The following is a 26,347-nucleotide window of genomic DNA, read 5'->3' on the forward strand; positions in this document are numbered from 1 at the left end:
CACATCTAGACATGTATATACACACTATACACACACATTAATGAAGATCCAATACCTTGTCACCTTAGCCATGAGATAGCAATACAAACTTGTGGTTTCTCTTCAACCTAATAGATAATAAAAGGAAGGCTGTGAACCAAAATTTCAGATAAAGCAGACTCCACGGCAGTTTGATATTTAAAGGCTAGGCCTCCCAGCATCCCCAGACTTCAAGAAGCACTGGGGCCAAACAGTACCAAAGGAGGGCATCTCACGTTAAACCAGCCACCCCCCTGCCCTTAGAACAGCAGCACAGAAGCCTGGACAAATGTAATGCCATTCTACATTCCGATTAGACAGTAAATTTCAGATTCTAAACAATTTTGGGGCCAAGCAGCATTGCAACTGTGAGAGAAAATTCTTTTTTTTTTTAAGACAGAGTTTGGCTCCGTCACCCAGGCTGGAGTGCAGTGGCACCTGATCTCAGCTCACTGCAACCTCCACCTCGTGGGCTTGAACAATTATTTTGCCTCAGCCTCCTGAGTAGCTGGGACTACAGGCATGCACTGCCATGCCAGGGTAATTTTTTTGTATTTTTCGTAGAGACAGGGTTTCACCATGTTGGTCAGGTTGGTCTCGAACTCCAGACCTCAAAGGATCTGCATTCCTCGGCCTCCCAAAGTGCTGGGATTACAGGTGTGAGACACCATGCCCTGTCTGCGAGAGAAAATTATAAGGAGGGTTTAATACTAGACCTCAGAACCTCGGCCAAAAGCGTCCTGTTTGGAGAGTTTAAGTTTCTCAGAACCCAGGGAGCATTCTCCTGTGGGGTCCAATCTCAGAGTTCCAGATGTCTCTTGCCTAAGGTGGGTGCACCAAATGCAGGTTTCCCCTCCAAAACATATTACGAGATTTATAAGAATAGCCATGGACTGTAATGAGAACTGGATGCCTAGTAAGCCAGTAGAGTATCACAAGGAAGAATTTAGCATATGAAAGGAAGGTTTAAATTGCCTGAAACAAGTGCCAGTTTGCTCTGCACCGCGCAGCACATAGAGATCAGGAACTATGCACCGAAAAAATTAAAAACAAAAATGTCCTAGGCAGGGCACGGTGGCTCATGCCTATAATCCCAGCACTTTGGGAGGCTGAGGCAGGCTGTTCACCTGAGGTCGGGAGCTCGAGACCAGCCTGACCAACATAGAGAAACTCCATCTCTACTAAAAATACAAAATTAGCTAGGTGTGGTGGTGCATGCCTATAATCCCAGCTACTCGGGAGGCTGAGGCATAAGAATCTGGGAGGTAGACGTTTCGATGAGTTGAGATTGCCATTGCACTCCAGCCTGAGCCACAAGAGCAAAACTCCATCTCAAAAAAAAAAAAAAAAAAAAAAAAAGTAAGCTGGGCACAGTGGCTCACATCTATAATCCCAGCACATTGGAAGGCCGAGGCGGGTGGATCACGAGGTCAAGAGATCGAGACCATCCTGGTTAACATGGTGAAACCCCGTCTCTACTAAAAATATGAAAATTAGCTGGCCATGGTGGTGCACGCCTGTAATGCCAGCTACTCAGGAGGCTGAGGCAGGAGAATTGCTTGAACCTGGGAGGTGGAGGTTGTGGTGAGCTGAGATCAATCCACTCTATTCCAGCCTGGGTAACAGCAAAACTCCGTCTAAACAAAACAAAACAAAAAAGGAGGGCAGATTGTCTGAGCTCAGGATTTTGAGACCGGTCTGGGCAACATGGTGAAACCCTGTCTCTTCTAAATTAGCTGGGTATGGCAGCATGTACGTGTAGTCCCAGCTACAAGGGAGGTAGGGGCCTGAAGCAGAAGAATCACTTGGGAGGTGGAGGTTGCAATGATCCAAGATTGTGCCACTGCACCCCAGCCTGGGTGACAGAGCAAGACTAGGTCTCCAAAAAAAAAAACCCAAAAAAAGCTTTCCAGCCCCGGCCCCGGACCCTACAGCCACCGTGATCTTGATGCCTAAGAAGAACCGGCTTGCCATTTATGAGCTCCTTTTTAAGGAGGGAGTCATGGCGGCCAAGAAAGATGTCCACATGCCTAAGCACCCGGAGCTGGCAGACAAGAACATGCCCAACCTTCATGTCATGAAAGCCATGCAGTCTCTCAAATCCCGAGGCTATGTGAAGGAACAGTTTGCCTGGAGACATTTCTACTGGTACCTTACCAATGAGGGTATCCAGTATCTCTGTGATTACCTCCATCTGCCCCCAGAGATCGCGTCTGCCACCCTACGCCGCAGCCGTCCAGAGACAGGCAGGCCTCAGCCTAAAGGTCTGGAAGGTGAGCGACCTGCAAGACTCACAAGAGGGGAAGCTGACAGAGATACCTACAGACAGAGTGCTGTGCCACCTGGTGCTGACAAGAAAGCTGAGGCGGGGGCTGGGTCTGCAACTGAATTCCAGTTTAGAGGCAGATTTGGTCGTGGACGTGGTCAGCCACCTCAGTAAAATTGGACAGGATTATTTTGCATTGAATAAACTTACAGCTAAAACAACAACAACAACAACAAACAACAACAAAAAAAAAAAACAAGAAAACAAAAAAAATTGACTGGGCAGGTGCCTATAATCCCGGCTACTTGGGAAACGGAGGCATGAGAATTGCTTGAACCTGAGAGGTTTAGGCTGCAGTGAGCTGACATCATTCTACTGCACTCCAGCATGGGAGACAGAGTAGACTTTGTCTCAAAAAGAATATAATAAAAAATAAAATAAATAAATAAAACAAGAAAGAAGTCTGACACGCCTCTCACTGGGTGAAAATCAAGGTGGCAGCAGGGCTGTGTTCTTTTCGGGGAAGCTCTGGGGAGGATCCATTTCCTTGTTTTTTCTGGCTTCTGAAGGCTTCCCACATTACGTGGTGTGCGGCTCCCTTCCAGTGTCAAAGACAGCAATGACAGGTTCAACACTTCTCACATCATTCAATCTGTCTTTCCTGCCTCCTTCGACGCTTGTGATTCCACTGGGTTTGCCCAGGTAATCCATGATAATCTCCCTATTTTATAAGGTCAACTGATTAACAACCTTAATTCCAATTGCAACTTTAATTTCTTTTTGCCATGGAGCATAACATATTCACAGGTTTCACAGATGGGGGACATCATTGGTGTGGGACATTATTCTGCTTACTACAGTTTATCAGTAGACAAGAGAGAAAACAGAGAATTTAGGGAAATAATATATACATCTCTATTTTCTGCTGAGACATCTCCACAGTGTCTTTACAGACTTATAACTAGACCTATTTCTCTTTTTTTTTTTTTTGAGGCAGAGTTTCGCTCATTACCCAGGCTGGAGTTCAATGGCGCGATCTCGGCTCACTGCAACCTCCGCCTCCTGGGTTCAAGCAATTCTCCTGCCTCAGCCTCCTGAGTAGCTGGGATTACAGGCACGCGCCACTATGCCCAGCTAATTTTTTGTATTTTTAGTAGAGATGGGGTTTTACCATGTTGACCAGGATGGTCTCGATCTCTTGAGCTCGTGATCCACCCGCCTCGGCCTCCCAAAGTGCTGAGATTACAGGCTTGAGCCACCAAGCCCGGCCAACTAGAGCTATTTCTCTAGTTAACAAAGGCAGAGTGGGCCTTCCATTGCAGGTATTTACCATGGCAAATGCCAAGCTTCTTTGTGCAAACATTTATGTATATGCTAAGCATTTTAAACAGATCTTTTGCAACACTCTATTTTCACACTGTGAAGGATGTAACGTAGTTATGAGCTTTGAAGTTGGACAGACCTGAATTTAAATTCTGACTCCGTTACTTATTACCCCTATGAACCTTCAGCAACTTACCTAATCTTTTAGAGCTCTAATTTCCTCATCTGTAAATTAAGGATTAAAAACAGCAGGCAGAAAAGGTTATTGAGTGAGTTGAATGCAATAATGTATGTGAAGCCATGAGCAGAGGCTCTAAGTATATTCTGAATTGTTTTTCCTGTAGACTTTTTCCCAGGTACCTGGCTCTCTTCGCCTAGGACACACAACCCAATAGGGTATAAATCTAGTGGTTGGTCCCCCATGGTTTTGCTCCCTAAATCCTGAAATAGGAGACTAGAAGACACATTTTAAGCCTGAAAGAGGTAAATTTAGTATACAAGGAAGGGAATACTTTTTCTTTCTTTTTTTTTTTTTTTGAGATGAAGTGTCACTCTGTCATCCAGGCTGGAGTGCAATGGCACGATCTAGGCTCATTGCAACCTCTGCTTCCTGGGTTCAAGAGATTTTCCTGTCACCCAGGCTGGAGTGCAATGGCACGATCTAGGCTCATTGCAACCTCTGCTTCCTGGATTCAAGAGATTTTCCTGTCTCAGCCTCCCAGGTAGCTGGGATTACAGGCATGCGCCACCACACCCAGCTAACTTTTTTTCTTTTTCTTTTTTTTGAGACGGAGTTTCGCTCATTACCCAGGCTGGAGTGCAATGGCACAATCTTGGCTCACTGCAACCTCCGCCTCCTGGGTTCAAGCAATTCTCCTGCCTCAGCCTCCCGAGTGGCTGGGACTACAGGCGTGCACCATCATGCCCAGCTGATTTTTTGTATTTTTAGTAGAGACGGGGTTTCACCTTATTGACCAGGATGGTCTCGATCTCTTGACCTCGTGATCCACCCGCCTCAGCCTCCCAAAGTGCTGGGATTACAGGCTTGAGCCACCGCGCCCGGCCTTACTTTTTTTGTACTTTTGTAGAGACGGGGTTTCACCATGTTAGGCACGCTGGTCTCGAACTCTTTACCTCAAGTGATCCACCTGCCTCAGCCCCCCAAAGTGCTTGGATTACAGGCATGAGCTGCCCTGCCCAGCTGGGAATACTCTTTTTCATATAAAATAATATTAAGTTCATGAACTAATTAATGCATAACTCAACTAAATTGTGAGTTAATAAGATTGTGATGTAAGCTGAATAAAACATAAAGGGTAGTTTAGTCATATTTGGTAATGACAAAAATACATTAGTTACTAAGGAAAATTAATAATAGCTTGTGCTATGCATCAGGTCCCATGTGAAGTGCTTTACACCACCTATCTCACTTATTTACACCAACCACCAACTGTTAGCCCTGTTTTACTGAAAGCAAACCAAAGTTAAGGGAAGGTGCACAGTTTGCCATCATTATAACTATCTAAACTGATGAAGCATGAATAACATTGTTAGTTAGTCTTATGCTCCTTAAGGATGTGGCGGTACATCTATATCTTTTGTGGGTAATGATGGTTGGACTATCAGGCTGACCAATTAGTATGTTAATTTTAAACTTCTGCTTGAAGAAGGGAACTATGGAAGGTATTAGTAGCAACGGATGAGAGGTATCTTTATATCTTTTAATTTCATCTTCTTTTCTATGAAAGAAGGGCAAGAATCTAGGAAATTAATTAATATTTATTGGACATCTTCTATTTGCTAGGGATTATGAAATATCCCTCTTCTACATTTATCATTTAGACTTCATAGACTTCAATTCTCTTCACTGAAAATTGAGGGGCTTCATTTTTTTGTTTGTTTGTTTGTTTAGATGGAGTTTTGCTCTTGTTGCCCAGGCTGGAGTACAATGGTGCAATCTCAGTTCACCACAACCTCCACCTCCCGGGTTCAAGTGATTCTCCTGCCTCAGCCTCCCGAGTAGCTGGGATCACAGGCATACGCCACCACGCCCAACTAATTTTGTATTTTTTGTAGAGACAGGGTTTCTCTATATTGGTCAGGTTGGTCTCGAACTCCTGACCTCAGGTGATCCACCTGCCTTGGGCTCCCAAAGTGTTGGGATTACAGGTGTGAGCCACCGTGCCCCACCTGAGGGGCTTAGTTTTAAAGTTTTTTTTTTTTTGCCTTTTTGCTTTAAATATCTAAGAGCCCATAAATCCACTCAATCTTCATTTTCTCCCAACTAGACCTTAAAGTGGCATGCAGAATTACAGTGAGATACGGGTGGGATGTGTATGGTGGTTCACAGCGACAGCTGATGGTGGGCAGAGTAAGGTCATGATTTTCTTTTTTTTTTCTACGTCTTCCTATTCATATTTGCATGAAAACACGGTCACACATTCTTACTTGATGATTTGTAGTTAGAGACACATGCCAATGATGCTAACACCTTTGGGTAAAGGACATCTCTTCCTTCACAATTTATTGCAGAATGCTGGGTTTACAGAAGCTTGAGGAATGCGTAAGCAATGCTCAGTTGATATGAGTTTTATTAGCTTACCTTCTAGTCTGTTTGCTTTAGTTGCTGCCAAACATCCTTTAAAATCAGGATCCTTCTTTATTTAGAGAAGTTTGCAGGAGGGCTTCAATTTCTATACACCAGACTAAATGCTTTTCCTTCTCACCCGTTTAGGTTAATGGCCCTCAGTGTTATGCAGAGTAAAGAAATTATGTAGCCTCCATTCAGAAGAACCATTCTGTTTGAAAAAGAAAAGACTAATTCCAGCAGAGTCATTAAATGAAAATGAGAAAGTTTAGAAAAATTAAAAAAAAAAAAGTCAGTTGAGTATTCTCTAGGAACACAAATTGTTTTGCTGTTTCGACCGAGATAAGCTCTTCAATGCCTGCTCTCAACCTGATTTAGTCTATGAAAATGATTTTCTTATGAAGGTTTTCCTGTATCTTTATTTTGTTGTTGATAAATTTCTTTTTTATACTAAATCTTTTTTGGTGGAAACTGTTTAGACCTATGACCTTAGAATACTGGACTGACTTGGAGAAAAATGAAATTGAAAAGAATACTGTGGCATATGGAACACACACCTTTACATATAAAAGTTAAACTACCGGCCCATAGTCAATTTAGCATGCCCCATGACAGATTCTTCTCAGGATAAGTTTACAACAGGCACGCAACAAAATATTTATTGCTTATCCCCTTACATTATCGAGTAGCTGTAGGAGCCGGTGACCCAGTAAGCACAAAAAAAATCTTCAGCGGTAGAATGCTAACTATCGCATTAGTAGTAATTCCGCTCCATTTGTAAGGAGGCTGAAATGCAATATGGTCATGTACCTACCCTCCTGGTATGAAAAACAAGTGCATACCTTCTGGTATCTGCATTCCTTATTCTTGGAATAGCTTATAAACCTTCTTTAGACACTTAACAGTGATCATTCTCCCAGGGAAACCAAGGAAGCACGTGTCGTGTTTCTTGATATTAACGTTGTATAATCTGAAAAATCTATAGATGCTTTTTTTTCCATTGTGCTAGAAAATTCCGCTTAGGCTCAACATCCATTTCTAAACTTCTGCAAGAAAGCTTTAACTCCTTTGACTTGCCAAAAATCCAGGTGTGAATTAAACAACTAATGCTTTATTTACCTCGTTTTCAGCACTAGTTCTCCCAGTCGGAATCTTTTCAATTCATCCTCAGCCAATGCCTGTCATCACACAGCCTGGCAACACACCCTTTCACCTCCTCTAACCCCGTGTCTTCTCTTTTCCAGTCCTTTGGCTGCCCTCCGATTTCTTCCCGCACGTACTTGTCTGATTAGTTCCTAGAAGCCTGGCAGAGATCGTTCGCTGATTTAAATCTGGCTGCCACAAATTAAGAGCTTGGAGTCCAAGTACTCCTCTCTCAAAGCAAAATCTAAATGGACATAATTTATAAGCAAAGATAATACTTTTGTTTTTTCCTTTAAAAACAAACCATACATGGGCTTTTAAAGGCGTGAAAAAGGGTGGATTGACAGGAGAAAATAACGGCTAGGACAGAGGTTAGGAAAAGACTGATAGCAAGAGAAGAAGCATCAATCCCAGTTGTTAATCCACGAGGCATCCTCCAGCCCCTCTGTAAAGGTTAATGAAGGCAGTAAGGCAGTTTTGTTTTGTGCACTGATGCAATCCAAGCTTCCATGGTTTAGCACATAGTGGGCGCTCTATAAATACTTATTGAATGTTGAAGGACTGAGAGAATAATTAAAAACCGGTAAATTGATATCATAAATACAATGACAAAGGCTCCCCCATCAAATGTTTAGTGTTCCCAGAAACAGCCCCATTGTTCTACATCTCTTTATACTCTGGCCTTTTCCCGTTTTTGTCATTCGAACTCTTATGTATATATTTAAATCGAAGCACACACAAATCCCTAAAATGACAAACTTAAATGCTATCCAAAGGAAGTTATATTAGGTTGCTGCTTTGAAAATGAAGTCAACTCCTAATGGGTTCGCTGTTTCTGCAGCATTCTTTCCCGCCTTCTTGGAGTTGAGGTGAGGGATTAAACAATCAACCTTCTCTCTCCTTTCTCTCATTCTCAAAGTTTTCCTTTCCTTTGCTTCATTTCCTTTCCCAGTCTATCGCTTCTCTAGGGTTGTTGCTTTGCTCTTCCTCCCTCTCTGCCTGTTGGTGCCTTTGATCCTTTCTTTCTACCCCTTATTCGCAGCAGCTCCAGAAAATACCTTCTTTCTCCCCTTCTCACGTCACTTCCCTCCCTTCTCCCACCTCCCTCTCTTCTCCGAGAGGTGCGTTCCCCACTAGAGGCCAGCACTTTCTTAGTTTCGTCCCTCCAACCGGCGAGCAGAACTCGGAGAGAAAGAAAGGGGGAAAAAAGAGGAGAAAGAGAGCGAGAGAGGAAAAAACCCCGGGGCCTGGAGCGCAGAGGCCCGGGAGCTGCGTCGCCATGGCAACGGGCGCCGGCAGGAAACGAGGGACGCGCGGAAGGGAGGGGGCGGAGGGCGCCAAGGGGAGGCGGAGGGACGGGGGAGGGGTCCGGCTGCCCCGGAAGCACCTCCCCGCAGCCCCCTCCTCTAGCCCGGCCCGCAGCCCCCGGCCTGCGGCCCCCACCTTCTCGGCCGGGCAGGAAGTGACAGGCCCGGAGCGAACCCCGGAGGCCTGGCTGAGCCGCGGCCGGGCCCGCACCCGGAGCGGCGGGAGGGGCGGGGAGCCGCGGCCGCGCCGGGCACCTCCCACCCCGCCCTCGGCGCCCCCGCCCCTCCAGGAAGGGGAGGAGGCGAGGGGAGCCCGCCGCGGAGGCCGAGCGAGCCCCCAGCCCAGCCTGGCGACTGGGGACCCCGGCACTTGAGGTGGACGCCCCCGGGAAGGACTTGGGTGCGGAGTCAGGCGAGAAGGTAACCGGGCGACCGAGGGCCGGGGAGGGGCAAGACCTCTGGGGGCTTGGCTGCGCGGGGATGTTTCCTCAGCCACCTCCATCTGTGTAACGCCCCAGGTACCTCCCCCAGTTGCTTTCCCTGCCTACCTCTGGCGCTGAGCTCTGCGGTCCTTCGGCTCTGCCTGTCCCAGTCTTCTGGCTATTCATTCCGCTGCGCTTCATGCTGTCTGTCCGTCACCTTAGCTGTCTCTGACTGCTTGTTTTCTTATTCATTTTTCCTTCTCTGACTTTGGTCCTTTCAGCCGAGCATGCTGTCCAGTTATCTCCCTGCTTTCGTGGTCCGCTGGGTTCCTCAGCCTCCAGTTCCTTGACTTCTGCCCGTCTCCCTGCTATCTGTATGCACATGTCCCTGCTCACTTGGGTCATTTCACTCCGGGCGCACCACTGGATCCACCCCCTTTCCCCGGTGTATTTCATTTCTCTTTGAAACATCATTTTCATCAAGGTTCTATATAGAACGAGGACCCCTGGGCGTCTACTCTCCCTGTTCTCCTGATTACTACCATGTCTTTGGCACAGTCTTCCCTGAACCACCCCCTTCTCCCGTCCGCCTTCCTATACCCCATCCTTTCTACATAAGAGTTTCGTGCTTAGGGATACTTCCTCCAACTCTCGACCCAATACCAAGTCCACCTCAGTGTCCCTTTCTAGCTCCCTTCGGTAGGTCTGTGCGCCTATCCAACCCATGTACACCTACATGCTACCTTTTAGGATGACTGTGGCTTAGCTACTCTGGGGACATCTGTGGATCAGCTTCTCACTCTCTTCCAGTTTAATTTTGAAAATTTTAATTCCTGGTGCTGCCCAAACTGTTTGTTGTCTTTATTTTTTTGTATTTAATCTTGTAATCATAATGTTGGTCACAAATGAATACATTTATATGCCCGGGATCCAGGAATCCTGGTTTTGATGGCAAATTTCTTTGATTTTATTGAGACTTTTAAGCTGGTCCCTTTACATCTCTTTCTGTTTCACAATCCCAAAACAAAACAAAACAAAACAAAAATTGTTAATAAGAATTCAGTTTTGGGGGAGACGAGGGGTCATACAGCTTGTAAGTATTTTCACATGTGAATGTAGACATTATGGTCTCTACCTAGTAAAGGGGTCTCATGTCTCTGAGTCCAGTGAACTAAATCCAGTAACCTATAAAACTATGCCGTGCTGCCTCTAATCCTTACCCACTTTTTTTCTTCACATGCTGATAATGAGGATTCATGGGTCTGTATCTGTTTAGTGCTTTGATATTTTGGCAAAAGATGTGGGGAGAAGGTAGACTAGTTGAAGCTGATATGATTTTTCCTATGTACTTTTTGGGTTATATACATGTTTGCAGTGACATTTTCTAGTCCTAAATGAAACTAAAGATTTGGGGGGATAATGGTGTGATCGGATGTTACTGGGAATGATAATAAGAAATATCCTCAGCTTTATTGCCAAGGCCAAGCAGTTTGATTTTGTTTACTTTGCTTGTTTGTTTGTTTTGGATGCAATCTTAAGACCGATCCATTCACCCTAATAAAACTGTTGACAACCTTTAGCAGAAATTCTGGTTTGATGTTTATATTCTTAAGCCAAATAGTATTTTGGTGACCTGATATTTCTAGTGGCCCAGTGCCTCAGAAGTAGAGAAAATAGTGTGTAGCATAACAAAAGAGAAAAACAAAAGAATGAGTAAAAAACCTTACTGTCATTTAGTGCTGCTTTGGAAGAATATTTCTTCTCATCTCTTTGCTTGGTTCTTAACAATGTTTTCGCATGTGTCTTTTTGCACATTTAAGTGTAGTCCCCAGTGGGTAAATTCTGACATGTTAGTAGACTAAAAAGTTGCATCTTACTTTCTTGAGGATTTTCATTGTGTATATTTCTATGTTTCATACTCTGGAGTCATTTCTTAAAATGGTATATTACATTCAGTATGAAGCCTTCTTTGCAGTGAGGGAAAGAAGGTATAAGGAGGGAAAGTGACATGCCTGAGGTGTTATTTGTAGCCTAAACTGGAACCAGGCAGCTATTTGCGCTATGTGGGCTGCAGGTGAGCTCTTCTGCCTCCTAGTTTTATGACCTTCCATGACTCAGTAAATGTGTTAGTATCTTAAGGTCCTCCTCCATAAAATGAGGATAATGAGTACTCACTATCATGAGAGACACTGCCTTAATCACAGCTTGGTTTGAAGAAGCATGTATTAGTGTAAAGACTTGATACTTACTAGGACAATTTCTTTAACCTCATAAAAACCTCATTTTCAAAATTGTAAAATCAGGATAATAGTGTTTATCTTACAGCATGGCTATGAGAGATAAAATATAGGTGAAGTGCCTAGCCCAGTGAAAGAGGAGGCAACTAGTGGCTCGCCAGTAAATGGTGACTCATTCGGATGATAAGAATGCAGATGGAGACAAAAATGAGATAACCAAAAATTTTAAGTGGGAAGATTTTAAACTGTTAAAAAGTGCTGTGGGAATATAAGGTGGCTTTGGTATTGTAAGGTACCATCTCACATTTTGGCCATTTTATTTAATGACACCCATGAGGGAATATTGTTAAGGTTGTTTCTTCTGAGACTGCATAGCTTCAAAAAGATGGTAGCATGGGGAAGACATGGTTGCAAGAGTGTATTGAAGATCTGGGAGTTCTAAGATGAGAAATCATGGCTTATGGAAGAGGAGGAAGACTCGTAGATAACTTGTGAATTTCCGGTGTTCTTGAATAGTAACATGAAATAACAGGTTGGGATCAAGATATAAATTTTAACCTTTTGCTGCTTCCATCTAGGTCTTGAGTCAGAGCATCAGCCGTGGGGACCCTGGACCACCACTATCATGGAGACTGAGAGCGAGCAGAACTCCAACTCCACCAATGGGAGTTCCAGCTCAGGGGGCAGCTCTCGGCCCCAGATAGCTCAAATGTCACTATATGAACGACAAGCAGTGCAGGTGGGCTTGCTTGGCTCTGAGGGACCGGTGGTCTGTGAGTCTTGACTTGTATAGGCAGTGATGCTGGAAAATAATTGTGCTCAGTTCTTTTTCAACAAACTGGGGAGAGTTGGGTTAGTTGATGACTAAGGTCTCTTCCAACGCTGAGACTCTTAGGAGTTTATAGAGGTTTGGGCAAGCAAACAGGGAAATCCAGTCTTTCAAATAAGGATTTAGAAAATAACTTTCAGTCCATGTAGCTAGATTCTGACTAACCTTTCTCATCCTGGATTGCCAGGTTTTTAATCTTTGGCCATTCTTATAAATCCCCTTGAGTAATAGCAGTATCATGGAACTCTTTAGAGACTTGTTTTTAAACAAATAGCAAATTCCATGTTTTATTAATTCTGTTAGGGAATGAGGTCTTTTAGCAAATATTTTGGTTACTAGAATAACTATACATACTATGCAAATAGTTCTAATTATTAAAGAATAAGAATACAGAAAAGTCCAGTTAGCATTAAAAGCAAAATACTAGTTTCATTTTATAAATATGTATTAGCATTGTACTTTAGGTGTGTGAAAATCCCAATTAGTCGAATTGGTTGAAAATTTTACCTGATGAAATCTTTTAGAAGCCACTATTTATTTTTTCATTATTTCCTACCCATTAGGGCTGTGTTATCTTTACTGTATACCTAAAATATACTTCCACATTTTATCCTTTTATTATTATTATTATTTTTAAGATAAGGTCTAACTCTGTTACCCAGGCTGGAGTGCAGTGGTGCTATCAGGGCTCACTGCAGCCTCAAACTCCCAGACCCAGGAGATTCTCCCATCTTATCCTCCTGACTAGCTGGGATGATGGGCACACGCCACCATGCCCAGCTTTTTTTCTTATTGTCTTTACATTAATCGACATCTTGTTTATTTTCAAGCTATCTAGTCTTTGCCATGGCATGTATTTCCAGCTCCCAGTTGGAGAAATAAGAGTTTGTGTAAATTGTACTGCTTTACTTTTCTTACATATGAGAATAAACCATAGAATTACAGTCACGCCTCAGTTAATGACAGGAATCCATTCTGAGAAATGTATTGTTAGGTGATATGTAGTTGTGTGACTGTCATAGAGTGTACTTACACGAACCCAGATTACATAGCTTTGTGTACACCCAGGTTATATAGTATAGCCTATTGCTCTGACCACTCTTGTATATGACTGTAATTGTTTCTCCCAGTCTTTAAAGGACTTTATAGACTTACTGAGGCAGAAGTATTTCTTTAGGCCGAGAGTTCAAGACCAGCCTGGGTAACACAGCAAGACCCCATCTCTAAAAAAATTAAAAAAAAATTAGCAGGACATGGTAGTGCACATCTGTAGTCCTAGCTACTTGGGAGGCTGAGGCAGTCAGGAGGATTATTTGATCCTAGGAGTTGGAGGTTACAGTGAGCTATGATTATGCCACTGCACTCTAACCTGGGTGATAGAGCAAGTTGACCTTGTTCTAAAAAAATAAAGGAAAATAAGCTGTTGACAATTTAGCCCAGTGTCCCATCTTTTCTGGTTTCTGTCCTTCCCATGGCCACCTTTCACACAAATACAGTGATTTACATAGAATAGGAGCTAGGAGAGATCCTTTCTAAATGTTTTATCCTCTCTCTCTTTTCCTAGGCTCTACAGGCACTGCAGCGGCAGCCCAATGCAGCTCAGTATTTCCACCAGTTCATGCTCCAGCAGCAGCTCAGTAATGCCCAGTTGCATAGCCTGGCTGCCGTCCAGCAGGTGAGAGGTCAGCAGCCAGCTGGCCCGAGAGGGAGGGGACAGGCACCACAGGTGGGTAGGGAAGATTTTTTGGGCATATTGCATCCTATACTAAGCCAGGCTGCGGACAGTCTCCTCTGCCTTCTGTTCTGTGGGAGGATGGATGCATCTTCTGGGGTTGCAGTAAGAAACTATAGAATCACTTTTTAGATATAGAGTGGCTGTGTTCTAGACCTGTACTGTCTAATATGTTAGCCACTAGCTGCATACTGCCATTGAGTGCTTGAAATGTGGCTAGTCTAAATGGAGATGTTTTATAAGATTTTATAGTTAGACTACTAAGTACAAAAAAGGTAAAATATCAGTAATTTCAAAATATTAATTACATATGAAATGATATTTTATATTGGGTTAAATAAAGTAAATTATGAAAGTTAACTTTTCCTGTTTTACTCTTTAAAAATTTGCATAGTAGAAAATTACATATGTGGTTCACATTATATTTATATTGGATGCCTTGGGACTAAATTCTGATTGACTCATGATATGACCTGACCAAAAGATCTTTTTCCAGCTGGGTGTGGTGGCTCACGCCTGTAATCCCAGCACTTTTGGAGGCCAAGGCAGATGGATCACTTGAGGTCAGGAGTTTGAAACCAGCCTGGCCAATATGGTGAAACCCCATCTCTACTAAAAATACAAAAATTAGCTGGACGTGGTGGTGTGTGCCTGTAATCCCAGCTACTCCAGAGGCAGGAGAATCACTTGAACCTGGGAATCAGAGGTTCAGTGAGCTGAGATCATGCCACTGTACTCCAGCCTGGGTGAAAGAGCAAGACTCCCATCTCAAAAAAAAAAAAAAAATCTTTTTCTACCTAAAAGAGAGTGGGAGCAGGACAGGTTGCCTCTCTGCCCCAGGAGAGTTATGTGGGGCTAACTGGTTAGCATATGTGGTAATGTGAGGATTACTGGCCTAGTGAATATACTTTTTTTTACCCTAGAGTGGAATCTCTCTGTTCATAACGTGAAATCTCTGTTTCATGCTTGTGATTTATTACTAGAAGACTGAGGGCTTTTTCCTTCACTGTCTTTGCTATTTCTTGTTTCCCTTTCCCTTTAACAGGCCACAATTGCTGCCAGTCGGCAAGCCAGCTCCCCAAACACCAGCACTACACAGCAGCAGACTACCACTACCCAGGCCTCGGTGAGTACTGCCTCTGCCACTGAGAGGCTTCTCTGCCTGCGACTTTGTCTCTGGGTTAAATTACTTTGTGTTGCTGATCTGAGAGTGTTTTTTGAGCCTTCAATGGTTACTGCGCTTAACTAGAGAATATTAGTACAAGGGAAAGTAACCAACATTAATCTATATTGGAGTCTCTAAAGAGGAAGTCTAAGGAAGAAAGAAAAGCAAATCCTGGGGAAGAAGAGGAGATAACAAAATAAAGGGACTAATTCCTGGACTCTTCACTGACAGAAGTAAAATCTGTTCTGTTTCAATATTTTGTCTTCTTAACTGTTAACATTAGCGGTTAGAGACTGTTGGGTTTTTTCACTTCGGTAATACCCTACAGTAGCTAGGATGACAGTTTCAGATAGGAAGACATTATTCATTTCCCCTGACTCCCTGAAAGTGAAAAATTCTGTTCTTGACTGTGTGACTCTGAATTTGTCAGTCATGTACATTTCCTTTTACTTCTCCTAAATCCTTAGTCTTGGTTCCTTTCTATACCACACAGATCAATCTGGCCACCACATCGGCCGCCCAGCTCATCAGCCGATCCCAGAGTGTGAGCTCTCCCAGTGCTACCACCTTGACCCAATCTGTGCTACTGGGGAACACCACCTCCCCACCCCTCAACCAGTCTCAGGCCCAGATGTATCTACGGGTAAGCCACAGATGCAGTCACCATTGCCCCAGGGGCATAATTGTCTGGCCCTGGCAAAGACTTGAGTGAAAGCCATTTTTTTTTTTTTGAGACAGAGTCTCGCTCTGTCACCCAGGCTGGAGTGCAGTGGTGCGATCTTGCTCACTGTAGCCCTGCCTCCCGGGTTCCAGCGATTCTCCTGCCTCAGCCTCCCAGGTAGCTGGGATTACAGGCACGCGCCACTACACCCAGCTAATTTTTGTATTTTTAGTAGATACAGGGTTTCACCATGTTGGCAGGCTGGTCTTGAACTCCTGACCTCAGGTGATCTGCCCACCTCAGCCTCCCAAAGTGCTAGAATACAGGCGTGAGCCACTGCACCCGGCCAAAAGCCATTTTCTTTAACCATGGTTACCCAGATGTCTTGAGACAAGCTGGGATCTGCTTCCCACACTTTACTTACCATAGAAGTGATGCTCCATGTTCACAGGTAGCCTGTAGATTAAATTAAAATCTTATGCTAGAAAATGTTGGCTTAACATTTGACTAAATTAGTGTTAGATATAATCTACCTTTAAAACTGTGGCTCAAGTATACAAATTCCGTGTTATCCTACCTACTTACTATATATAAGTACTTTTTCTAAAATCCTAATTTTCTCTACTTCTTTGATGTGTGACTCTTTGACATCAATCTGTAGTTTTCTATGCATTCTAGGTTTTTTCTGGATGGTTCATCGCATGTGGAGAGTATGAAGCTCCTGGGTTGGTGTGGAATGGGCGGGGCACGCTGTTTAATATCTTCTGTTTATTTTGTCTTGTGGTCCTTCCTTTCCATCTCTTCTGTCTCTTCTTTCCTTCTTGTCTTCTTTGCTCTTTCTCTTCCTCTTCTTGCCAGCCACAGCTGGGAAACCTATTGCAGGTAAACCGAACCCTGGGTCGGAATGTGCCTCTAGCCTCCCAACTCATCCTGATGCCTAATGGTGCAGTGGCTGCAGTCCAGCAGGAGGTGCCATCTGCTCAGTCTCCTGGAGTTCATGCAGATGCAGATCAGGTTTGTGGCAACCACTTTACCTGCAGGTGGGCACTGGTCAGGATGAAGAGAATGACCATCGACCTGGGTCCACCCTTCTGCCCCATTACACTTTTCGGAATTCTGATTTTTTTGTGTTTTTTTTTTCCTTCCTTTGATCACCATAGCACTTGAATCCCATATAACCTCTGAGTTAATTTGAGTTAGAAAGACAAGGAGATTTACCTGAAAATAGTCCTGTGGATCCGGGACATCTTAGTTTTAAGATAGGGTAAATTTTCTCACCATCCTTCTAGTCCTCTGTGAGTCAGTTTTATTCGGAGAGTGTTTTCTTCTTTTTGTTTTGCTGTTTTTGAGACAGAGTTTCACTCTTGTTGCCCAGGCTGGAGTACAATGGCATGATTTTGGCTTACTGCAACCTCCACCTCCTGGGTTTAAGTGATTCTTCTGCCTCAGCTTCCTGAGTAGCTGGGAGGGATTACAGGCATGCCCCACCACACCTGGCTAATTTTGTGTTTTTAGTAGAGATGGGGTTTCTTCATGTTGGTCAGGGTGGTCTTGAACTCCCAACCTCAGGTGATCTGCCCACCTCGTTCTCCCAAAGTGCTGGGATTACAGGTGTGAGCCACCATGCTCGGCTATTCGGAGAGTCTTAATTCTCTCACAGTACTGTCAGAAGAGAAAAGATTGTTGAGGGAGTTCTTCTGTTAGTTAGATGTAAAGCTGACCTGGCTGAGTTACTGGAGGAATGTTTGGTTGCTTCTGTTTGTGAGTTACTCTAGTTCTCAACTTTTAGTCTCCACTTCCTTTCGCTATTTTTCGCGTAAAGGTCTTCCTCACCATTACTTCCCGTGACTTATTCCCAAAATACATGTATTTTTGAGCCTGAATTTTTAGCTTCTTATGGATGGGACACAACCTAGGATCTTACAATAATTATTTCATCCCTTTAGTTTATCGGTAAGCTGGTAAAATGTTGAGTTCTTCCTGTGTGCACTTTTGGCCCTCCCTGTTTGTGGCTTCTGTACCTGCTGGTTGTGCATCTGTGGCTTCCACATCTGCAGATTCAACCAACTGCAGATTGAAAATATTTGGGGAAAAAAAAACAATACAAGAATAAAAAATAATACAAGTAAAAATACAGCAGAGTATAACTATTTACATAGTACTTAACATTGTATTAGATATAAGTAATTAAGAGATTATTTAAAGTATACAGAAAAATGTACTTTGTGCACAGATTATATGCAAATACTACTCTGTTTTATAAAAAGGACTTGAATGTATGCAGATTTTAATGTCCATGGGCCTGGAACTAATCCCCTGTGGATACCAAGGAATAACTGTATTAGATATTTTGCAGGATTGGCTGAGCGTGGTGGATCACACCTATAATCCCAGCTCTTTGGGAGTTTGAGGCAGGTGGATCATGAGGTCAGGAGATTGAGACCATCCTGGTGAAACCCCGTCTCTACTAAAAATAAAAAAATTACCTGGGCGTGGTGGCGTGTGCCTGTAGTCCCGGCTACTTGGGAGGCTGAGGCAGGAGAATTGCTTGAACCCGAGAGGCGGATTTTGACATTGCACTCCAATCTGGTAACAGAGTAAGACTCTGTCTCAAAAAAAAAAAAAAAAAAGTAAATTTTGCAGGAATAAAAAAGAAATGTGAGTTGGGTCTTTAAAGAGTTTAGAGAATGAAAGTGCTAAGCTAGGCTGGGCGTGGTGGCTCACCCTTGTAATCTCAACACTTTGGGAGGCCAAGGTGGGGTAGATCACCTGAGGTTAGGAGTTTGGGACCAGCCTGACCAGTATGGTGAAACCCCATCTCTACCAAAAACACAAAAATTAGCCGGCCGTGGTGGTGTGTGACTGTAGTCCCAGCTACTCGGAGGTTGAGACAGAAGAATTGCTTGAATTCGGGAGGTGGAGGTTACAGTGAGCTGAGATCGTGCCACCGCACTCTAGCCTGGGTGACAGAGTGAGACTTTGTCTCAAAAAAAAAAAAAAGAAAGTGCTAGAAACTAAATGGTACTAATTTTGAGAGACATGAGTTTGGAAAAGAATTGGTTTCATTACTTTTCAGTGCCTTATTGGGATACTTGAACAGAATCTTGAAGGATGACTGGATTTGATTTGGAGTGAAAAGGAAACTGAGGAGAGAACGGAAAGCGTTAAGAGTGTAGTCATATATTTAAATATAAGTATGTGTGATGGGCGTTGGAGATGAAGGATAAATTAAATAGAATCAACAGGCCCAATGATAGAATAGAGGTCATTGCTAGTGTGGGGCGTAAAAACCAAGTAAAGGAGGTTGTAGTTAACTTTATAAGTTGTAGGGACCATTGCTGGCTATTGAACAGCAGATTAACAGGATGTGGAAAGTACTTAGAAAGAACTATAGGAGAATAACTGTTCTAACAGCTTCTGAAGAAGATAAATTAGGGAATGTGCTAAGTAACTCTTGGGGTCATCTTATTATAAGGCAAGCCTTTATTTTAGACTATGGTGGTAGCAGTGGGAGCCAAGAATGAGATTGGTCCCATTTCTATATCCGCTTCTTTGATTTATCCAGCCATTCATTCACCAGATACTTGAGTGTCAATATGTGGAAGAACAGAGGGCAGTAGTTAAAAATATGCATTTGATGTTTGGGTCAGATTCTAGCTCCACTACTTAATATGTGACCTTGTGCAAATGATCTGACATCTTTCTGTTACCATTTTTTTTTTTTTGGGGGGGGGGAGGAAGGCAGGAAGGAAGGGAAGAAGGACGGTAGGGAGGAAGGAAGGGATGAAGGAAGGAAGGAAGGGAGGAAGCGGGGAGGGAGGGAGGGAGGGAGGGAAGGGAAGAAAGGAAATCAAGCAATGAAAGAGACATTGCCGACCTGGATCTAGAGGTTTACAAGTTGATTTCTCTTTTTTTGAGAGAAGGAAAGAAAAAAAAATAATAAGTAAAGGAGAGGAAGAAAGAGGAAGAGAAAGAGGGAGAGTAAATGGAAATATTGCTTTATTTTGAAAAAAATTGGGTATTAATAATGGCCAATCAATGTTTCATTTAAACTAATGGGTAGGTGTGATGTGGCATTGACAAGAATGTATATTTTGTGTATTTGAAGTGGAGAGCTCTATAAATATTTATTAAGTTTACTTGTTCTGGATCTGAGTTCGAGTCCTTGATATCCTTATTAATTTTCTGTCTCATTGTGTCTAAGTCTCTATGTATCTGGGTGTTAGGATCGTTAGCTCTTGTTGTTGCATTGATCCTTTTACCACTATATCTTTGTTGCTTTAAAATCTATTTTATCCGATACAAGAATTGCAACTCCTGCTTTTTATTTATTTATTATTTATTTTTGCTCTCCATTTGGTTGGTAAATCTTTCTCCATCCCTTTGTTTTGAGTCTTTGTGTATCCTTGCATGTGAAACGGGTCTGGATATAACATGCCGTTGGGTTTTGGCTGTGTCTTTTGATTGGGAATTTAGTCAATTTAAATTTAGGGTTACTGCCATTTGATGTTGACTGGCTGTTTTATCCATTTGTTGGTGTAAATTCTTCTTTATGTTGGTGCTCTTTACTTTTTGGTGTATTTTTAGAAAGGCTAATACTGGTTGTTTCTTTCTGTGTGTAATGCTTCTTTCAGAAGCTCTTGTAAAGCAGGCCTGGTGGTAATAAAATCTCTGAGTTCTTGCTTGTTCATAAAAGATTTTATTTTTCCTTCAGTTGTGAAGCTTAGTTTGGCTGGATATGAAATTCTGGGCTGAAGGTTCTGTTCTTTGAGGATGTTGAATATTGGCCCCCACTCTCTTCTGGCCTGTAGAGTTTCTGCCGAGAGATCTGCTGTAAGTCTGATAGGCTTGCCTTTGTGGGTTATCTGACCTTTCTCTCTGGCTGCCCTTAGTATCTTCTCCTTCGTTTCAACCCTGGTGAATCTAACGATTATGTGCCTTGGGGTTGCTCTTCTTGAGGAATATCTTTGTGGTGTTCTCTGTATTACCTGGGGTTGAATGTTGACCTGCTTTGCTAGTTTAGGAAAATTTTCCTGAATAATATCCTGAAGGGTATTTTCCAGCTTGGATTCATTCTCTCCGTCGCATTCAGGTACACCTATGAAATGTAAATTTGGTCTTTTCACATAGTCCCACATTTCTTGGAGACTTTGCTCATTCCTTTTTATCCTTTTTTCTCTAATCTTTTCTTCACGTTTTATTTCATTAAGTTGGACTTTGACCTCTGATATCCCTTCTTCTGCTTGAACAATTCGAGTGTTTAAACCTGTGCATACTTCTCGGAGTTCCTGTAATGTATTCTTCAGTTCCATTAATTCACTCATACTCCTCTCTAAGTTGTCTATTCTCAATAGGATTTCATCAAACCTTTTTTCAAAGTTCCTAGTTTCTTTACGTTGGGCTACAACATGTTCTTTTAACTCACCGAAGTTTGTTATTATCCATTCCTTGAAGAGTGATTCTGTCATCAGGAGGCGCTCGTTCTCCATCAAGCCTTGTTCCATTGTTGATGTGGAGCTGTGATCATCTTTAGAGGGAGAGGCGTTCTGACTTTGAGTATTCTCAGCTTTTTTACGCTGGTTTCTTCCCGTCATTGTAAATTTATCCTCTGTCGTCTTTGAAATTACCAACTTTCAGATTAGGTCTCTTGAGTGGACGTCCAGGTTGTTAGTCCCCAGGGCCAGAGCAGCGGCGTTAAGACTGATGGTGCTTTTCTGCCCAGGATTCTCCTGTCTGGCTTCCTTCTTGTTTCCATAGTAGGCGACTCTGCCTTCCTGGGGCTCCAAACCTCAGTCAGAAGGGGAAGCGGTCCCGTTTACTTTGCGCCAAGCGCTGCCGCGTGTAGGTGCCGGGGAAACCGCTGCGCCGACCACGAGAGTCGCGCTGGCGACTCGTGTGTTTCCACCACTGGGGGATCTTCTGCTCCATGAGCGACCAGACTTTGAAAGTGTGGCGTCCTCTAGTTCTCCGCGCCTTCCCTGAGAGCTGCAATCCCGGGATGTTAGCTATCGGCCATCTTCACCATTTTTTTTTAAATCTGTAAAATAGGTATTGTAATATAACTACCTCAGGTTGTGTTGTGAGGACTAAATGAGTTGCCGTGTTTAACTGCTTGAAGAGTGCCTGGATGTAGTGAGTGTTTAGGAGTAACTACTATTACTAATATATCAAACATTTCTTAGCCTTGGATGCCCAAGAAAGTCATGATGACTACATTTATGTAGATATATAAGAGATCATAGACCATTGAAACACCAGACATGTAGCTAATAATCATCTGAATGCGGAAATAATTGAGAAAGTACTGAGTACTCTCAGAATTTAGAAAGGGACCTAATTTAGCTTTGGCATGGGGTATAGCAGTCAAGGAGGTGACATTTAACTTGGGGTCTGTAGAAGTTAGCCAGACAAGGATGTGGAAGGACAGCGTTAGAGGCAGGAGGGCATTGTGGTCCAGAGGCCCTGAGGAGGGAAGGAACTTGATTCGTTTGAGGAATTAAAAGTCTTATATTCGACTGGGTGGTGGCTCACACCTGTAATCCCAGCACTTTGGGAGGCCAAGGTGGGTGGATCACAAGGTCAGGAGATCGAGACCATCCTGGCCAACATGGTAAAACCCCCTCCCTATTAAACATGCAAAAATTAGCTGGGCTCCGTGGTAGTAGCCTGTAATCCCAGCTATTCGGGAGGCTGATGCAGGAGAATCACTTGAACCCGGGAGGCGGAGGTTGCAGTGAGCCAAGATTGCGCCACTGCACTCCAGCCTGGCAACAGAGAGAGACTGTCTCAAAAAAAAAAAAGGTCTTGTATTCTTGAAGTTTGGCAAAGTGGGGCTAAACAGGTAGGAGGAACTTTATGTTGCAGGGCCTTGGGGGCTGTGTTAGGGATTTTGGGCTTTTTGCAAAAAGTAATTGGAAGCTGTAGAAGGATTTTAAATATGGAAGTGTCATGGAGAAATTTGAATGTATTGGGTGATTTCCTCTGTGGGGAGACTAAACGGATATGGTGTGAGTGTGACTGAAGGGAGAATAACTGTTCTAACAGTTAAAGGAAAGATGGTGTTTATATTGGGGAGTAGCAATGGCGATGGACAGAAATACATAGATTTGAGGATAACTTAGAAGAATCATTGAAGAGGGTGAACTAATTTAGTCGATACGGGTATTGAGGGAGATACCAGATACGAGATTTGATGTAGCAGTGGGGTGGCTGGTGGTGCTGTTTATGAGACGAAGAATGTAGAAGTGTATTTTAGAGTGATGCTCAGTTTTGGACATGCAGACTTAGAAGTGCCTGTGAGCCATCCCTGAGGAGATACTGAGACTGCAGTTTTATTATGTGGTTCTTGAGCTCAGAGGAGAGGTCTGGGTTGGAGATAAACGTTTGAGAGTAGTAGGCATATAGATGATAATTGAAATTCCTCATCTACTAAATTAGTTCACTCTTTTCAGTGTTTAAAATTGTGTGGGGAGGCAGGGTGCTGTGGCTCATGCCCATAATTCCAGCACTTTGGGAGGGCGAGGTGGGTGGATTATCTGAGGTCAGGAGTTTGAGGCCAACCTGGCCAACATAGTGAAATGAGACTGAGGGAGGGGAATCACTTGAATCTGGGAGGTGGCAGTTGCAGTGAGCTGCGATTGCACCACTGCACTCCAGCTTGGGTAGCAGAGGAGACTCCGTCTTTAAAAAAAAAAAAAAGGAGGCGGGGGCTGGATGCAGTGGCTCATAGCTGTAATCCTAGCACTTTGGGAGGCCGAGGCAGGTCAGGAGTTCAAGACCATCCAGCCTGATCAACATGGTGAAACCCTATCTCTACTAAAAATACAAAAATGAGCTGGGCGTGGTGGCTAATGCCTGTAATCTCAGCTACTTGGGAGGCTGGGCAGGAGAATTGCTTGAACCTGGGAGGCTTAGGTTGCAGTGAGTCGAGATCACACCATTCCACTCCAGCCTGGGCGACAAGAGGGAAACTTCGTCTTAAAAAAGAATTGCCGGGCCAGGCGCGGTGGCTCATGCCTGTAATCCCAGCACTTTGGGAGGCCGAGGTGGGTGGATCACGAGGTCAAGAGATCGAGACCATCCTGGTCAACATGGTGAAACCCCATATCTACTAAAAATACAAAAAATTAGCTGGGCATGGTGGCGCGTTCCTATAACCCCAGCTACTCAGGAGGTTGAGGCAGGAGAATTGCCTGAACCCAGGAGGCGGAGATTGCGGTTAGCCGAGATCACGCCATTGCATTCCAGCCTGGGTAACGAGCGAAACTCCATCTCAAAAAAAAAAAAAATTGCCTTGGGTGATAGTATGGATTGAAGAGAAGAATGTTTAGTATCAGACCCTGAGGTAGGATGAACCCCCCTTTGGAAGAGCTGTTCAAGATTGTAGAGGGTATTGGGCTGACAGAGGCGAATGAAGACGAGCAGCAGATAGGAAAATCTGGACTGTGTAGTTTCATGAAAGTGGAGGAACCAAATGTTACAAGATGTGCATGTGTGCATGCATATGTGTGTGTGTGGACAGGGAACATACTCTTTCTAATGTAGAGAGAGAAAGAAAGATGGTTTTATTAATACGGAGAGAGCTGTTTCAGTTGAGTTTGAGGGGTGGTGAATCTGAAGTAGTATGAGTTTGAGGGGTGTGAATGGCTTGTGGAGATGAATACAGTGACTATAAATAGCTATTGAGAGTTTAGCTGCACTAGGAAAGGAAGGTGGAACTGGAGAGGTGAATGGGCAGGTCATACATGGTGATGGGGGCCAGTGGAGAGGGAGAGGTGGAAGACAAGGCAGTGGATATTACATCCTTCTTGAGATGGCAGAAGGAGATGGGATACAGAGTGCACAGAAGGATTGATTGCCTTTTGATAGGAAGGAGAAGAGAAGGGAGAGAAAGGGGAAGTGATGGGTGTGTATGCAGATAGATGTTGGAACTGATAAAGTAATGCTTATATAATGGTTTTTGTTTTCTCTACGAGGTGAAGAGTAGGAGAAGAAAGAGAAGGTAGTCTGAGGTATGGGGAGAGAGTGGGAAAGTTTGAAATAGCCATTATGGAAATGAAGCTGATGGAAAAACTAGATATTAATAATTGCCAGATAATATTATGTGCTCTAGCACCCAATTCTGATGATTCTTGTAAATATCTCTCAAAAGCCATCAACTCAACTCTTCTTTACTGCTCCTGCCTGAATTCAGGTTTTCATTATTTTCACCTGGATTGCTATTTCTTTTTTTTTTTTTTGGAGTTAGAGTCTTGCTCTGTTGCTCAGGCTGGAGTGCAGTGATGCGATATTGGTTCATTGCAACTTCTACCTCCTACGTACAAGCAATTTTCATGGCTCAGCCTCCGGAGTAGCTGGTTTACAGGCGTGTACCACTATGTCAGCTAATTTTTTGTATTTTTAGTAGAAGATGGGGTTTCACCATGTTGCAAGTAGTCTGCCCACCTTGGCCTCCCAAAGTGCTAGGATTACAGGCATGAGCCATTGCACCCAGTCTATTGTACTGGTTTTCTAAATGATCTTCTTGACTTCAGTCTTACCTACTTGTAATTCTTTTCTGCATTACTATCAGGAAACTTTTACTAACTTCTTTTTTTTTTTTTTTGAGGCAGAGTCTTGCTCTGTCTCCAAGCACCGGGCTGGAGTGCAGTGGCTGAGTTTCGGCTCACTGCAATCTTCGTCTCCTGGGTTCAAGCAGTTCTCCTGCTTCAGCCTCCCGAGTAGCTGGGACTACAGGCGCATGCCACCATGCCCAGCCAATTTTTGTATTTTTTGGTAGAGATGGGGTTTCACTATGTTGGCCAGGATGGTCTTGATCTCTTGACCTTGTGATCTGCCCATCTTGGCCTCCCAAAGTGCTGGGTTTACAGGTGTGAGCCACTGTACCCGGCCAACTTCTTTTTTTAAAATGAGAAAATATATGTTGTTACTACTAATATTTTAATTGTACTTCTGATACACAGAATTTGATAAAATTTTAATCTTTGGGTCATGACACTTTCTCACAGTTGGTCTTGTTATAGCCTTTTAAAATTTATTTAGTAATTTTTAATAATGTAATAAGCAGTCTGCGGTTTCATCTATTGCCTTCCCTTGCCCATAGTAATGAGCTTTCTGATTTCTAAGTCTGTTCTTCCCTTGGGTCCTTTTTATATAGTTTTATTGCATCTCAATATTTCTAAAAAGCCCTTTTTATCATAAAAAATTTTAAACATATACAAAAATAGAAAAAGTATGAATTCCTATGTACTTACCATCCAGTTTCAACAATTACCGATACATGGCCAGTGCATTCAGGCCCTTCTCTACCCATGGAATATTTTGAAGGAAACCCTAGACACCATATATATATTTTAATTGCATTGAAATGTATAAGGTACTTGTGCTGTATGTATACTTCTGGAAAGTGCTTTCTTAATAACATATTGTCACAATTCATTTGTTTTGTTGCAGTCATTGTAGTTTATTAATTGTAGTTTCTATATACTGTTCCATTGTTTGAATATACTGTAGTTTATAATCTTCTCTTCTGTAGATGGCCCTTTGGGTGGATTCCATGTCATGGTTGCTATGAATAGTGCCACTGTGAACATTCCTATACATGCCTCCTGTGGTACATGGCAAGAGTTTCTCTTGTGGAATTCCTGGGTTAGAGGGT

General features: G+C 43.2%; 1 protein-coding gene and 1 pseudogene across 11 annotated transcripts in view; both read left to right on the forward strand.

Annotated features, from left to right (window-relative positions):
- The first annotated feature begins 906 nt into the window (after nucleotides 1-906).
- On the forward strand, nucleotides 907-2,532 carry LOC100408302 (ribosomal protein S10 pseudogene; annotated as a pseudogene).
- A 6,262-nt stretch (nucleotides 2,533-8,794) lies between these two features.
- Nucleotides 8,795-26,347, forward strand: part of PHC1 (polyhomeotic homolog 1) — a 29,728-nt gene continuing 12,175 nt past the window's right edge. Inside the window, exons 1-7 of one of the 11 annotated variants that reach the window (XM_078338790.1) lie at nucleotides 8,933-9,064; nucleotides 10,318-10,330; nucleotides 11,882-12,042; nucleotides 13,697-13,807; nucleotides 14,910-14,990; nucleotides 15,523-15,672; nucleotides 16,549-16,704. In XM_078338790.1, the coding sequence (XP_078194916.1) occupies nucleotides 11,929-12,042; nucleotides 13,697-13,807; nucleotides 14,910-14,990; nucleotides 15,523-15,672; nucleotides 16,549-16,704 (612 nt within the window). In that variant the 5' untranslated portion in view covers nucleotides 8,933-9,064; nucleotides 10,318-10,330; nucleotides 11,882-11,928. Of the gene's footprint in view, nucleotides 9,065-10,317; nucleotides 10,331-11,881; nucleotides 12,043-13,696; nucleotides 13,808-14,909; nucleotides 14,991-15,522; nucleotides 15,673-16,548; nucleotides 16,705-26,347 lie in introns of those variants that run through there. The other 10 variants (XM_002752323.6, XM_078338782.1, XM_078338783.1 and 7 more) reach the window with 10 other exon arrangements.

Source organism: Callithrix jacchus, chromosome 9, assembly GCF_049354715.1.
Source record: "Callithrix jacchus isolate 240 chromosome 9, calJac240_pri, whole genome shotgun sequence".
In the NCBI taxonomy this organism is placed as follows: Eukaryota; Metazoa; Chordata; class Mammalia; order Primates; family Cebidae; genus Callithrix; species Callithrix jacchus.